At 39.0% G+C, this 14,861-nt stretch overlaps 1 protein-coding gene across 5 annotated transcripts in view; it reads right to left on the reverse strand.

The window, feature by feature from the left end:
• Positions 1-11,409: 11,409 nt before the first annotated feature.
• Positions 11,410-14,861, reverse strand: part of LOC123972057 (solute carrier family 12 member 7-like) — a 42,660-nt gene continuing 39,208 nt past the window's right edge. For all 5 annotated transcript variants that reach the window (XM_046051258.1, XM_046051259.1, XM_046051262.1 and 2 more), the window contains one exon: positions 11,410-13,255. In XM_046051258.1, coding sequence (XP_045907214.1) covers positions 13,164-13,255 — 92 coding nt within the window. In that variant the 3' untranslated portion in view covers positions 11,410-13,163. The remainder of the gene's footprint in view (positions 13,256-14,861) is intronic.

Below are 14,861 nucleotides of genomic sequence, written 5' to 3' on the forward strand. Positions count from 1 at the left end.
GTGTGTGAGTTTAGCCAAAACACTCAATGGATGAAGCAGCAGTGCAAGACAAGATATAATCCAACTGAGGTAGATCTCTTTCTTCTTCTGTCAACTGTGAAAGTGAACAGTGCGGTTGTCCTAAGAAGACACACAAGAGAAGTTACTCTGCTTAAATACTACTTTACATACGTTGTTTTCTTCAGGCTGCATCAAACATTTAGGCTTCAAAAATATAACTTATAAAACGTAAAGCTTAAAATTCCCTTGATTATTGCTAATCTTGAAATACCATAATCACTTGATATGACTGGTGGTTACTGAGTAGATTGATTGATTGACATAATATCAAATACAAAAATATCAAATCTTTATCAGGTCTAATCTGAAAGTATCCTAAAAAACTTTGGTTTGGAGACAAAGACACTAGAAGTGATAATGGCATCATTTGGGCTCTTGGAGAGAACGTTTTAATTGACTAATCAATTAATTAATTTTAGTGTTATGTATTTGGGAAACTGGCCAACTGTGTTAATATTACAGCACGGATATTTATTACAAATACCACTAAAATGGCTGAATAAGGAGCCTAAAGCAGTCCTTGAATGGATAGAAGGAAGGGCATTTATGTTAAAGAAAAAATTACTTTCTCACTAAAAAATGTGACTCAAATCTCACTTTAATAGTTTTAATTGTGTTACTTTTGTGAGAGCTTAGTCCAATTTTTTTTAAATTTCCTCTCAAGCATTTCATCTCACCTATGATTTCCTGTTTGTTTAAATAAAAGAATAACATAACCAACAGATGAAGTGATAACGAAAATAATTAGTTGCAGCTGTAAATTAAACATCCAAAGGTTTGATTTGACAGCATGTATTAAGACTTTTTTACTAAGTAGTTCTGTATATTCACATGTAGAGCGGGCAGTAACAATGCGTGTAACTATCTCATAAACAGCAATAAAGTGTTTGAAAGTAAATAAAGATTCCCTCACTTCGTAAAAAGACTTTCTCTGTATGTTTCTTGCCCAGAAGCATAGATCGAGCGGAACAGAAACACAATGATATTGATTCATGGTCAACTTTTGAAACAGTAACTATGGAAACTGTGAACCCAAACATCAACAGAAAACCAGTGACATTTCAATGTTTCCTTTGTAAAAACCATTACAGTAATAGCTGTAAATCTGGGTTTTTATCTTAAAAAATCATCAGGTCGATCAAATTAATGCGTCTGATGTTAGTTTAACTTCCTCTGCAACAACAGTAGCCTTTTCTCTCCTCACTTCCCACAGTCTCTTTTGGGAACCAACGTAAAGAAGGCTACATCATCTCAGTGAGCATCACATCATGGAAAGTATAAGACCATTTTCAACGGAAAGTCGTAAGACCCTAAAAGAAACAGCCATTCTTATTTTCAAGTTTCCAGTGACTGATTTCTTTCCCATTAAAATCCCATAGAGCTGACCGTTAGACACATACAGCAATGACACCTTTTACAGTTGGCCTATTGTGCCCAACTGTGTTCAAATCAAAGTCACTCTGGCTGAATGAGCACATTCCAGACAGGACGCCGCGGCAGTGAGGGCGTTCAGTACTCTAATATAAGACATTTAGGTAGAGGCTCCTTCATACAACTCTATGACATGCTTGCTTGCCAGGTTTCTAGACTCATAAAACACTAAAGGGAGCGTGGTGGGAGTTTTATTCCAGTAACATCAGAGACCAAATAGGTTCAAGAGTGGACGCAGTCGAAAGACTTATAGGTAAAACTTAAAAAATGTGGGTTGGGGGCAACTGAAGCAAACTAAAATGTGTTTTTGACAGCAGTTTTCTAGAGGTGTGTTGATGTGTCTGGTGGTCAAACATTCAACAACTGACGGAACCATAATATGACTGAAATTGTCAACAGCAACATAATATGATTAGGTTTTTCTGTACAGAGGAAAGTCTGGTCCAAAATAGACTCCTGCTGGGATCAGCTCACAATCATTTATATTGGCTAAACATGGAACCCTTTCAGAGCAACTCAACCAGCAGTAAATGGAAAGTGAAGGTTCTTGGAGGCAGGAATAAGAGTGTTTTTCAGGGGGACGAGGCGAAGTTTCAAAATGTCCTTTCTCAGCTGTAGTGTGTCTGGAAATGTAGCTGTCCACACGAAGCCAACTAAATCCAAAAGAAGATGCTTAAAATGTAATGTGCATTTTCAAATTTACTCCACTGAGTGTCGACACAGTCTGAGGGTCACCCTACAACTGGGCTCACAACAACTGTTGTCCCAGGATAGCCAATGAGATAGGATTTCACACAGCAACCTGTTCTCAACCCAAATCGCCACATGTGGATGCTCAAGAGCCCTTGGCGTCGGCCTGGGTACCCTTTAGCTTCTTTTTTACACGTGTAGGGCTCAGCGATCAAGTTGCATGAATAAATATGCATATATGGTTAGACTTTTGAGTCGGAGATTTAATTCATGCACAGTCTAAACATTGTCATGTGTAAAAGTTAGTTACATAGTTACAACTACTAAATATCAACAGGTAATGTGAAGGCTGTCAGTATAAATGAATATTTGGCATAGTATTGTGTTCCAAGAATATGGGATGGAGTAAAAGATCTGACATTAATTGTTCAAAGACATTAATGTAGCTCCACTTCAGCAGTTTGAGGATCGTGTTTTGCTCAAAGGTACACTTTGAACACTTTTGGTTTTGAGATTTGAACATTAACATGATTTTCTGGTCACAAGACTCTCTCTAGCCATCAGCAGTCCACAATGTGATGAGCTGTGTTCAGTCAGTGAATAATAAATAACTCTAGCATGCACAGCATCCTGCAGAAACACCGGATCCTGGATTCGTTCCTTCTGACTTTCTGGAATTGTTTACAATGGATAATTATTTTCGTCACCCATTGTCAAAAATCAGTCCAACCACATAGCTACACATGCTGACATTAAACTGGCACCCGGACAAGTGTGTTCTCAACATCCCACTTCAAAGCTCCGTACGAACCAACCCTCCGTACCGTCCTCTCTGATTTTCTCACACCGTTACCATACAAACTAAACACTTCATTTCTCACCCTGGTGCGGCGTTTGACTCGTCCGCCACTTCCCCCTAACTCATTGTACACACACACAGATACACACAGGATAAAGAGGGCAGAGGAAGCCAGGTCGATTGCCAAACAAACAAACTATCTCTTTCCTACAGAGCTGTATAAGAAGAGCCTCACAGCAGGGAGTAACTAAATGAAAACCACAGCAGCAGACAGAGGTGTGAAAATGGAAATGCAAAGGGGGACTGACCCATATAATGTGTCTCGTAATGGGCCTGTTAGGGAGGTGTGGATGACTGATGAAATTTAAGTCTAGCCATTGTCATTGGAGACCGGCTAACGTTTTACCTTGTTCTTTGGCATGTTGCATTTTACTGCACCCTTATGCTCAGTATTTTAAAACCTGAGCAGGTATCACAGCCCAAACGGAGCAGCTCTTTAGCCGTTCACCCACATAAACATCATACTGGAGGTCTGCTCAGTAGTCTAACGTCAAACCTGATCACTTATTTCATGCTTAGTGCTGAAATAATGTGTTTAAGTTAAGATGACAGGAGACAGTAGGTGGGTTTGTCAACATTATAGCACATGCATGTAGTCATCCAAGTCCACTCAGTCAAATGGGTCTTCAGTAGAGTAGTCTGTTTCTCAAATACGGCCACGTTATTAGACCCAAAAGGGGACTTTGCACCTCCCCACACAAAAATTCACTGTCTTCAAATTCATTTAAAAGACAGAGACGTCAAAGCAGCCTTGATAACAGATATAGATTGAAAAAAAAAGATAAATAAAAATAAATTAGGCTATAATAAAATAGGAAATGTAATAAGGAACTAAACCTTTGGTAAGCCAAGCCCCCTTACTTAGTTCTTAATTGACTTGAGTTGGTTGAAAATACCATTTCCAGCTGACTTTTTAATCTTTTAAGCAGACTCCTTAAAGGAGAGCTTTGTAAAGACATCTTAAAATAATGTAGTTTGAAATGCCCCTGGCCTTGGGTGGCTTTAGTTACTGTAGGCAGCAAGATGATGAATAAATAAGTAATACTGTAATCTTACTTTATAGTTTATAGATTTTCTTTTATGAACTATAAAATCATTTCAAGACAGGTTCAGACCTCTCTCCTAGGATCAAATCTAATCACAGCAACCAGAAACGGTCTTGTGCTTTGTGCAATAACATGAGGAACTATAACATATGAATTATTAGATATTAGTAGTCTGATGATTCTATATGGTCAACAATTTAGCCTTCACCTTTAAATCTGGCATTTTCTGCAACAAGATGACAAACATTCTTAACTTTACTAGGTTACATTAGTGACCACTAAGATGATACATGGCCAGTTCTGTCAAAGAAACGTTAAAATGTATTACTTGATGATCAGTAACACAGACTAAATTGCTTTCCATGGGACTGCACCATCAACATGATGAAGAAACCCATTTCATGCCTTTAATAAAGACATCAAACTGTTTTAGCGTTCCTATCCTGCTCTTAAGGATCCATCTCAGCTATTTATGGTTTTACAGTTGCGTTTTTAGTAAAGAGCTGAAGCAGCATGAATCTTACCTTCTATAACTTGCAAGGCAGCGGTCAGGCAGCACAGCAGGACGAGATGCAGGGCAGCAGACCACCTGAGGCGACACACCAGGCACATAATGTTAAGTGCTGAACTTTAAGCTAAACTTCAAAAAATAAAACAAATGCTATTCAAAAAGGTCGCGACGTTAAATAAAAATAGGTAGCCTGTGCAAGTGACATGTGTCCCAATGTAGAGCAGGAAAATGCTTCTCACAGAAGACATGGAGCTACATCACAGGTCTGCACTGAGGTGTAGCCTACTGAAGACTGTGCGGCAGTGGTGATTAAAATTAACTTTCTTTACATGCAGAAAACCTTGAGGTAATATTTGATTGTCTTACCCTTGAAACATTTTAGCCTTAAATGAATAAAGATCCAGGTTCGGCTGTGAACTCCAAGAGCATGTGTGTGATGAAATTGCGTCAAAGTCCGCGATCCCTCTGTTTCTCACTGTGCAGACCTGAAGTCACACTGCGCTCTCTCTCTCTCTCTCTCAGTACAAAGCCTCCCTCAGTTCTGAGCTGACTGACTCTCAAACCCACGGAGATGGGAAATTTGACTCTTTCTTGAAGGGAAAAAAAAAAAAAAAACTCCCCCCTTACTCACTCAGTGGACCCTCTCTCCCAACCTGCTGCTTCAAGTCAAGTCAAGTTTCTTTCACTAATGATAATATGCCTGTTTACATTTATAGCCATCATGTAGCCTAAGTTAAATCTATCCATCTATGAATCTATCTTAAATGTGTTAAAACCTTTCCAATTGCAATTATTAGACTGAGAATAAATCAACTGACAGGGAAGGAATTCGAATAGCACCTGTTAATTAATTAATTGAGTAATGAACTGTGTGAATTAATGAATAAGGATAGCAAATAGTATTTTTGAATTAACCTGTGAGGTGGGCTTAGAGCAAAAATGTACTGTTGTGTCCCTATTGACACTCAGTATGCATCCTGTGTATAGCCTCTAAACTCCCATTATAGAGGGCACTCTGCACCTCCCCTGTTGGCAACACAGGTGTTTGGTACACAATAAACCACTAAACCCACTATAAAACACAGCAATCAGCTGTAGCCTGTTCAAAGCACTATTTATAACAATAGAAAAGTTAATTTTTTGTGTTTTGTCATCTTGGTAAGGTATCATAACACACCAAATGTTAGGATTAATCTCTGTTTAAGAAGAAAAAAAGAATATTGGCCAATATATCAGATTTTTTTTTAAAATCCCATATCAACTACGCCCCCGGTAATTTGGACAAACATAACTTTATTTAGGAGGATGTGCCATGCCAGTCAAGTCAAGTCAATTTTATTTACAATATATAGCCCAATACCACAAATCATAGTGTAAACACAGCCTAAGGGAGAGTAATAGAGGAGTTCTAAGACAGCCAGATGCAGTAAATGTTGTGTGGATAGAAACAGACCATAATAGCAACATTTCTAAAAATAAAAAAATCAGATGACGATAACATAGATGGATTATAAACTTATTTGAAGAATATGGAACAGAGAGGGTGTCGAGCAACTTCCAAGTGCTGTCCAGTATAAGTTGCAATAAAATAATTGAAGTCTTAAAGTGAGACTGCAAAACGGCAAGTGGCAAATGCACAAAATGGTCTGCTGTATTTATGTCTTGTTTTACTTTCATGATAAAACCATTGAAATGTTCATCTGCTACATGCAACATAAAACACATTGTAACACTGGCTAAAGCAGAGTCTTCATCAGTCAACTGACAAAGGAATTGTTTTCAAATTGTATTCATTCTTCTTTTACAATTTCCATAGTTCTGTTTTCAAACTAGATTTTGTCATTGTGGCCATTTTACAAGACAGGGCCACATCATCAGGTAATGATACAGGACCCACCTTATTTACAATTGAACAAATAAACAAATTGATGGCCAGGTGCCCACTTTGACTAGTGAGGATCCCAAACTGCCTGTCTTGACATTTAAAAAGTCAAAAGTTTGGAGATACGAGATTTTTATATGCAAGTGCCTTGTTGAAAAGCAAAACAATAATTGTGGCTGAAGGCAGCGATGAAAGCTTCACAAACACACGTTCTACAGCTTACCAGTCACAGTATCTCTCTTAAAATGTTGCCTTTGCTTAAACTGACTCCCTGACCCCCGCAAGTGAATTATAGTACTGCTGTGAACAGGAAGGGGTTGCCTTTGGCTAACTGGTAAATGTTTGGTTTCCAAAACTGAAAAGGAATTCATACTTTCAAAAGAGACCATTCATGTGTTACACAAAGACCATTTGCCCCGGAAAAGGCAGTTTTATGCATCACCTATTGTTGTCTGGTTGCTCTCAGTCAGGGCTTTAATCAGTCAGACAAGAAAAGTGTCTGTTATGTCTGTTATTTAGTCTTTTACCAAAAATAAATAAAAATGAAAATGAAAATGGGATTGGGAGTTTAGTTCAGTTTCATGGACGTGGAACACGTATAGAATTTGAATTTTATCTGTTTTTGTAAGACTCGGATTAACCTGACCTGACTGTCAGTGGCTGCCTGCAGTTTCATAATCATTTTATCCTACATTGGGCGTTATATGCAGATCTCTGTTTTCAGCAGTGAGCAGAAATACACTTGAAGGCTAACAGCTACCGGATAACAATCATGAGATCCAGTCTGTGTGGCCTCAGGCTAACTGAGTTTAACTTCTTCTAAAAAAAATGTTCAAAAAAGAGGTCCCTTTGTTCTTGAATCAATACAAAGTCAAATCCTGCAAACATGAAGCATTTCAACAACTTTAGTAGTTTGTTGTGGGAACCTTGAAAGTTCCAGGTGTAGAATTAGAAAGAATTGGAAATCAACATACATAATTGGATTTCATTTAATATTTCACAGCAGACACAGTCAGTGTTGGACTTCGAAGCTGACGGAGACAAAGCTTCAGGGGTCAATGAGGTCACAGGGAGTCTCAGTGAAATTGCCCATGTTGTGATGTTAACACTCCACTATTAGCAGATGCTGGAATGATAATGGCTCGGAGAGAAAGGAAGGTACCCTCCCTTTTCTCCTCTGCCCCTCTCACTGTCTCTGTCTTTACAGACTACATTCCCATCCTAAGCCACTTGTGTTTTCCCTGTTTAGCTCGTCTTACAGATTTAACTCCCAGATAGGTAGCTTGTCCCCCTCATCAGTGGAAGCTGTGGGAAGAAGATGACGTGTGATGGATACCTTAATCATAGAGATGCTTTTTGTAGGAGAACCTGAGACTAAAGAATAGTGGGCTACTGACAAATAAACAAAACCTGTATACACTTACAAGGTAGGTTTATTTATGATTTTACAACACAGAGTTGTTTAACGAGATTACGTTTGTAGTTTCCTTTAAGCTACTTACAAAAACGTATATACACTAGATGGTTGGATAAATAAAAAAGTCAAAGATATAAAACTAAATTAATATATAAATTTTACATGGTGGATTCTCCATAGAGTCTCCATATTTATATATATTACGTTATGGTGGACGTGACCCCACAAAACTAACCAACTTTATCAGTTTAATTCTCATGCACAATTCAGTTGCTGATGTTACGGGCGATAATGCATTTGATGGCCTTGTTAAAAAACCCTCTCTTTTCCATGCCTGCTTTTACTCTCACTGGGGCAAGCCCTACAACTATAGGCTTCTTAGTTGGCCAATGGATCTGCATTTTATATGTTAACACCTGATAGAAATGTGAAACATGTGACTTATTTTACGCCACTGTATTTTTACAGTGAAGTGTGACATTAATTTAAGCTGTTGTGACTTAATGCTGGTCTGTGACAAAACAAGCATTGTATGACCTGACTGCAACTGTAAATTACACATATTAGAGGCTCGTCTCAAGTTTTGTACACTGCTCAAAAAAATTAAGGGAACACTTAATCATCACAGTATAACATCATGTCAATTAAACTTCAGTTATATCAATCTGTCCAGGTAGGAAGCACACGCGATTGTGAATCAGTGTCACCTGTTTTGGTGCAAATGAAAGTGACAACAGGTGCACTGGAGAGGCAACAGCAAGACAACCCCCTAAAGAGAATAGTTTTGCAGGTGGTGGTTTTATCCTTCCTGACTGATTGTTCTCTAGTTTTGCGTTTTGCTAGTGTCCTTTTCACTACTGGTTGCATCAGTCGCTACTTGCAGCCCATACAGGTTGCACAGGTAATCCAGCTCCTCCAGGACTGCACATCCATATGTGCCATTGCAAGAAGGTTTGCTCTCTCCCAGCACAGTCTCAAGAACAAGGAGGAGACGCTGTGGTGAAGGTTACAAGGTTATGTCGCCTGCAACATCACCCAGCATGGCCCAGTTTGGCGATGGGTCAGTGATGGTCTGGGGAGGCATATCTTTGGAGGGTCGCACAGACCTCCATATGCTAGCCAACGGTACTATTTCATTCATTGAGATCTTGATGTGTGATTTGAATGTTCCCTTAATTTTTTTTGAGCAGTCTTTTTTTTCAGGTTCTGTCTCGCTAACTTATAACCTGTAATAACACACATTCCACATAATATACGTGCATTGTTGTTTGTGCCATTCATAATATCTGCATCTATATATAAGCCAGTATTCAATTCAATTCAATTTTATTTATATAGCGCCAAATCACAACAACAGTTATCTCACAGCGCTTTTCATAAAAGAGCAGGTCTAGACCGTACTCTGTGATGATATTTACAGAAGCCCAACAGTTCCCACCAAGAGCAGCACTAGGCGACAGAGGCAAGGAAAAACTTCCTTTTAAGAGGCAGAAACCTCGAGCAGAACCATGGCTCAGGGTGGGCGGCCATCTGCCTCGACCGGTTGGGGTGAGAGAGAGAGAGAGAGAGAAAGAGAGAGAGAAAGAGAGTGAAAGAGAGAGAGAGAGAGTATAGGACATCCCTCATGCAGGATCATTACTGCATGCTGCATTTGAGGGACCAAGCTGTCAGGCATGTGCAGTTTCCAAAAAATATATTTTTTTATTTAAAAAGCACAAAAAAAATATTTTACAAAACAAAATAAAAAGTTCCGGGCCCATAAAACTAAAAATACTCTGCCACCCCCATGATATGGGAAAACATGGTGCAGTCCAATTATCCATTCCCCTACTTAAACAGCTTAGAGGCAGTTGGAAGTCCTTTCATCTGTCAGACGGCCAGCGACCTCCAGCAGCAACTCAAAAAGAAAGGTATAAATTTCACAGAACTTAAAGATGATGAACCTGAAATTAGCTAAATTGACAAAGTTAACTAAATATGTGCACCCAAATAGAAAACTGTTTTTAAAACTAAAATGTGTGTCCAGTTATTTATTTTGTATATGTAATGTGCTCAAAACAAAAGAGTTACCACCATGAGGTATTGTTTCCATGTGTGGCAGCTAGTGCGGCCATCACACTGCACTTCTGTGCATCATCAACTGAATGTACACAACAGAAGCAAGAAGTTGTAGACGGCAAAAATCTTGCAAATCTTTGGATGATAAAACCTCCCACATTTGCAGAAAGCTTGCCCCAGTGAACCCATCATTTTCCCCTATTGTGTTTTTTATGAGCCCTGTGAATTTTCTTTTTTTTTTTTTTTTAAAAAAGGGACACTTGTGGTCATTGTCTTTTTTATGTGGGTCCTGGCCACAAGACAAAATTCCCACTGGGGGAAAAAATAAAGTGTCAACTTAGGTTAACTGTCCTGAATTCTAGCAAAAGACAGCATGTGCTTTAAACTGAGCGGAGAGTAAGGATTACAGACAGCACAGAATGCAGCAGAGTTGTAGTTCAGACAGTGATCAGAGCATCAGACCGAGATTAGGGTTGTTGTTGTTCTGTGCGTGCTGACCCAGCTAACCACAAACAGGAAGCCATTTATCCGAGGCCAAGTTCCCCTGAAAGCTTCCTACTGCAGATCCAAGATTGTCTTTGTTCTTTTGCAAACTAAGAGACAATGATGATTTTAGGATTAAATAGATTTTTGGGAAACTGAGCCCGGGCCAGTTACGTAAAAGGTGACCACAATCCAGCTCAACTCTGATGTGGGTCAGACAGGAACGGATTCCATCTGACAAGAATATCACCTTCAGGGTGTTTGTTACAGCATAGGCACAAATGGTCCCTAAAGCTCTGATAGACGTGAACATACTGTATTATCTTCCCTAATATTCACCTCAGTGTTTAAAATTATCTGCAGTAACTCTGTTAAAAAACGATGTTTACAACAATGCATCTATTGATTTGTAATATCATACATGACACAACACTTTCACCTGTCTTCAATACTTGATTTATTGTTGTCAAGATGTATTGTTTATGCCGTTATTTTTGTTGAATAACTGATAGCAGAAATGTATATCAGGTGAATAACTGCTAATTAATTTTAGCAGTCTGGTTTTAGTCTCTAGTGAAAGACAACGCTCTCTAACTTGTTTGCGATTCACAAAATATTACGAAACAAATCATTTCTGTGCTCACAAAAAGAAAAGTAAAACTCCCTCCACTAGGAACACTATCTAGTATACAACTGAATTATAATTTCTAACAATATGCCAAATCATACTTTCTGGATTAGCTTCTTGAACGCATTGCTATCGTACATAATTATAAAAGTATTACTCAACCCACGTGAAGACATCCTAAAGTATAGTAGAGAAATTAAGAAATGTTTTAAGACTGTCCCCAGTACCTGGAAACAAAGCGCAGGACTTTCTAATTTGGCTCTACAAGACACAACTGTGAGAGAATTTTCAAAGGATTTTAAATAATTGATGTTTATCCTTTTCTCACAAGAAAACTCTGGTGGTGCAAATGAAGAAGTATTTATTTTATTAGATGTGCTGCAAAACATGCAGCGAATAGGATGGAATACATAGAGGGTAGGTTTGAAGATCTGAATTTGTATTGTTTCCTACAACTGCCTTATTTATGCTGTTGTGGACAAGCTCTCTACATGATAACACTTACCAAAGTACTTTTTTATTGTTAATTTCTCAAATGAACCAAAACTATAATTTTACACTAATCAACGCTAATCATATCACACATATGATGTAATTAAGGACAACAGGCTTTTGTGTTAAATCCAAAGCATTTACAATTTTTCAGGCCATTTGTTCCTCTCCGTATCTGCACGATAAGTCCTTCTACCGGGACAAACGCCACACGTAAGTACTTCTGTATGTTGCAAACTGAAGACTCAGAGTTCCAGATGTAATCTTTGGTTTGTTTATTTTGTGTGGTTCTTACACATGGCACATTGTAGGTAAACCTATGTGTGCTGGCTTAGTAAGTAATACTACAAGATAATACTACTATACAGGCTGCATGTTGTTCGGTTTTCCTTATCGAGGCACACTGGCTGGTTAAGAACTGAGCTCACACATGCACTGGAGCATTTTACTCAAATGCAAGTACATCAAATAAATCAACTCAATTACTAAAATCACAAAAGTTGTATTTCCTCTGTTGCATTTTCATAATCTCTTACGTTTTGATCACATTGTGGTCTAGTTGATAAGCAATGATATAGACAATCTTGAGACTACAATCAGTGCTGCCACACTTCCCTTAAACTATCCTGATAGTAATCAATGGGGCTTCGGCTTTAACTTCTGACACCGTGATACGAGACAAACATGATATTACTTAAAATATATTGTCTTAAAAACATGTGCAACTCATCCCATATTACCAATGTCAATGCATCGCATATATCAATAAGAAGTGTCATCAGAGGCACTGAATAAATAAAAATGCCGTCAGCTATGTTAGCATTCATTGTTAAAACCAATGAGCTTCCGGCTTCAGTTTCCAGCTTACACAATCAGTGAAAATGTGTTCTTTCTGGCTTTCTTGCTGGTGAAGCAATGTAACGTGTTAAAGGTGGGGTATGCGATTCAAATCCAACACACGAATTTTGGTCAAATTCAGCTAACATCTTGTCACGGTATGCTAGCTGTTTGTTCTGTGTGTGTGCTGAAAAAAAAAATCCGGTGTTTCCCATTTTCACAGCACCAGGCTCTGAAAATGGGAAACAAACAAAGTTGGCCACACAACATTATTCCAGCCTTTGATTTGTGCATCAGGTAATGTTGAATGACTTGTCCACAGAGCTAACATTAGTTACATTACTTGCTGTGACATTGTTTGCTCTACATCATTTAAATTTAAATAACAGCTCTTTCAGAAAACAGTTAAAGTGCAGCCACACAGTTGTGATCTCTCTCTCAGTGTTCAGATGTGGCAAAGTTACGCAGCCTTGGGGGTGAGGTGTCGGGTGCAAAAAGCCCTCTATGCACCCAGCACTGAGCTCAGGCTGTGCTGCAGGTAGGCCCCCCGTCTCCTCCCAGCAACCATGGTCCTCCAAAAAGCAAGTGGCAATGTTGCTTTTTTTGTCTCCTGACAGTTTGAGAGGGGGTGACACTACTGTGTCTGACATCTTTGTCTATGTCCCATCTCAAAGTCACGGCCTCCTGTCAACCCCCTGATTTTTGGGGTCCTACTGCTAAGAAATGTTTCCTTCCAGTGCCCTTCCAAACAATTAGGAACCTTTTGGTGCTAGGAGTAGATGGTAATGACCTCCCGACCTCCTCCACGAACCAACAGGACACGGTCTAGGCGATCCATCAGGACCTCCAGGAACTCCATATCTGAGACACGTTCTGGTTAAGGACATACATTACATTAGAGCAACACATTGTCATATCAAGGCTATAAAACCTTGGCCCAAGATGCAGCAGCACACACATTCTCCACTCTGACGGCCGGTAACAAAGCCCAGGAAGAAGCTACACTCTTAGCTGTCCCAGCTACTGTCTGGGATCCGTAACAAATAAACAAGAGCTCCATAACGCCTTACTGCGCTCCCAAAGGATGGAGACAGCGAAAACTGGACACAAGGCATGTAACCTTCCATTCTCCTTTGACTTAAAAAGGAGCCTCACTGAGCTGCATAAAAATCTTGCAGTTTCTTGCGGTAGGAGTACGTAACTCCTCTTGCTCTCCCAGGCACAAAGGCTGAGAGTGAGTCGGGGGAAAGTTGACAGCTCTCTCCCTACACAGGGTGTCCCTGCTCCAGGCGCCGGACATGGCAGGTTCGGGAGACCCTTCTCATCACCGCAGTCGAAACACTGCTTAAACTCTTCCATGGCTAGCCAACACTTTTCTTTGATTAAGTTAATGTAGCTAGCTAGCTTGATGTTTGTAAAGGCCTGCTTCCCAGTGGTGAGCTGAATGGGGGGGGGCCCAATCACAGCCTGTCATGGCCAAGGGCAGACTTGGTTGGGTGGAAAGGGCTTTTGCTTTATGTGTGAAAGCAAAGGCATTAGTACGAACTAAAGTTGGAAATGAAGTAAAACCTCTATTTCTAGGTGTGGAGAATACTTCAGTGAGTGGTGGAATGTAACTAAGTACATTCACTCAAGTACAAAGTTTATGTACTTGTACTCTACTTGAGTATTTCTATTTGCTGTTACTTTAAACTTGTGCAAACATACTGAGGTGAAAAATACTGGGATCAGTATGAAAACCACTCAGAGACAATATTTCCTTATTGGGTAGTTTTATTTAGATTCTAATCGAATAGATAATTTTGCTAATAGTACTTTTACTTAACTAATATTTTCAATGCAGGACTTTTACTTAATTACGTCATAATAATATAATAACCTGAAATTATCTTAATGGATTATTTTTACGCTGCAAAAGGCAGAAACAAAGAGAAAAAGACTAGATTACATTTCTGTAATCTCTTTACATTAGAAGACTTTGTGAAACCAGCAACACATGAAACAGTTTAACACATTTTAGTATTAATTTATTCACAGTGAACCTCAATGAAATAGTTTGTCATCTTTGGGAATTACACACAAGATGAAAAGACCAATTCAATTGTAATATATGTTAAAAATATGACGCCAGCGGCCAGTTAGCTCAGCTTAGCATTAAGACTGGAAGCAGGGAGAAAGCTGGCTCTGTTCAAAGTGAGACAAGAGACGCCTTCCTCATGACTGCTTGCTACTCAATTAGCTTAGCATAGCAATAAAGACTAAGAACAGGGAGGAAAAGTTTGTCTAAATGGAACAATATGCTTTCTTCTTTATGCTACGCTATGCTAACTGCCTGCTGCCTCTAGCTGGAAACTGACTGAGTGGTATTAATTTTCTCATCTTAGTCTTGGCAAGAGAGCGAATAAGCGTGTTTACCAAAATGTTGAATTATTCCTTTAATATAACAAAAGTTCTCTGACTGACTTAA

This window comes from Micropterus dolomieu, linkage group LG06 (genome assembly GCF_021292245.1).
Source record: "Micropterus dolomieu isolate WLL.071019.BEF.003 ecotype Adirondacks linkage group LG06, ASM2129224v1, whole genome shotgun sequence".
NCBI classification, from domain to species: Eukaryota; Metazoa; Chordata; class Actinopteri; order Centrarchiformes; family Centrarchidae; genus Micropterus; species Micropterus dolomieu.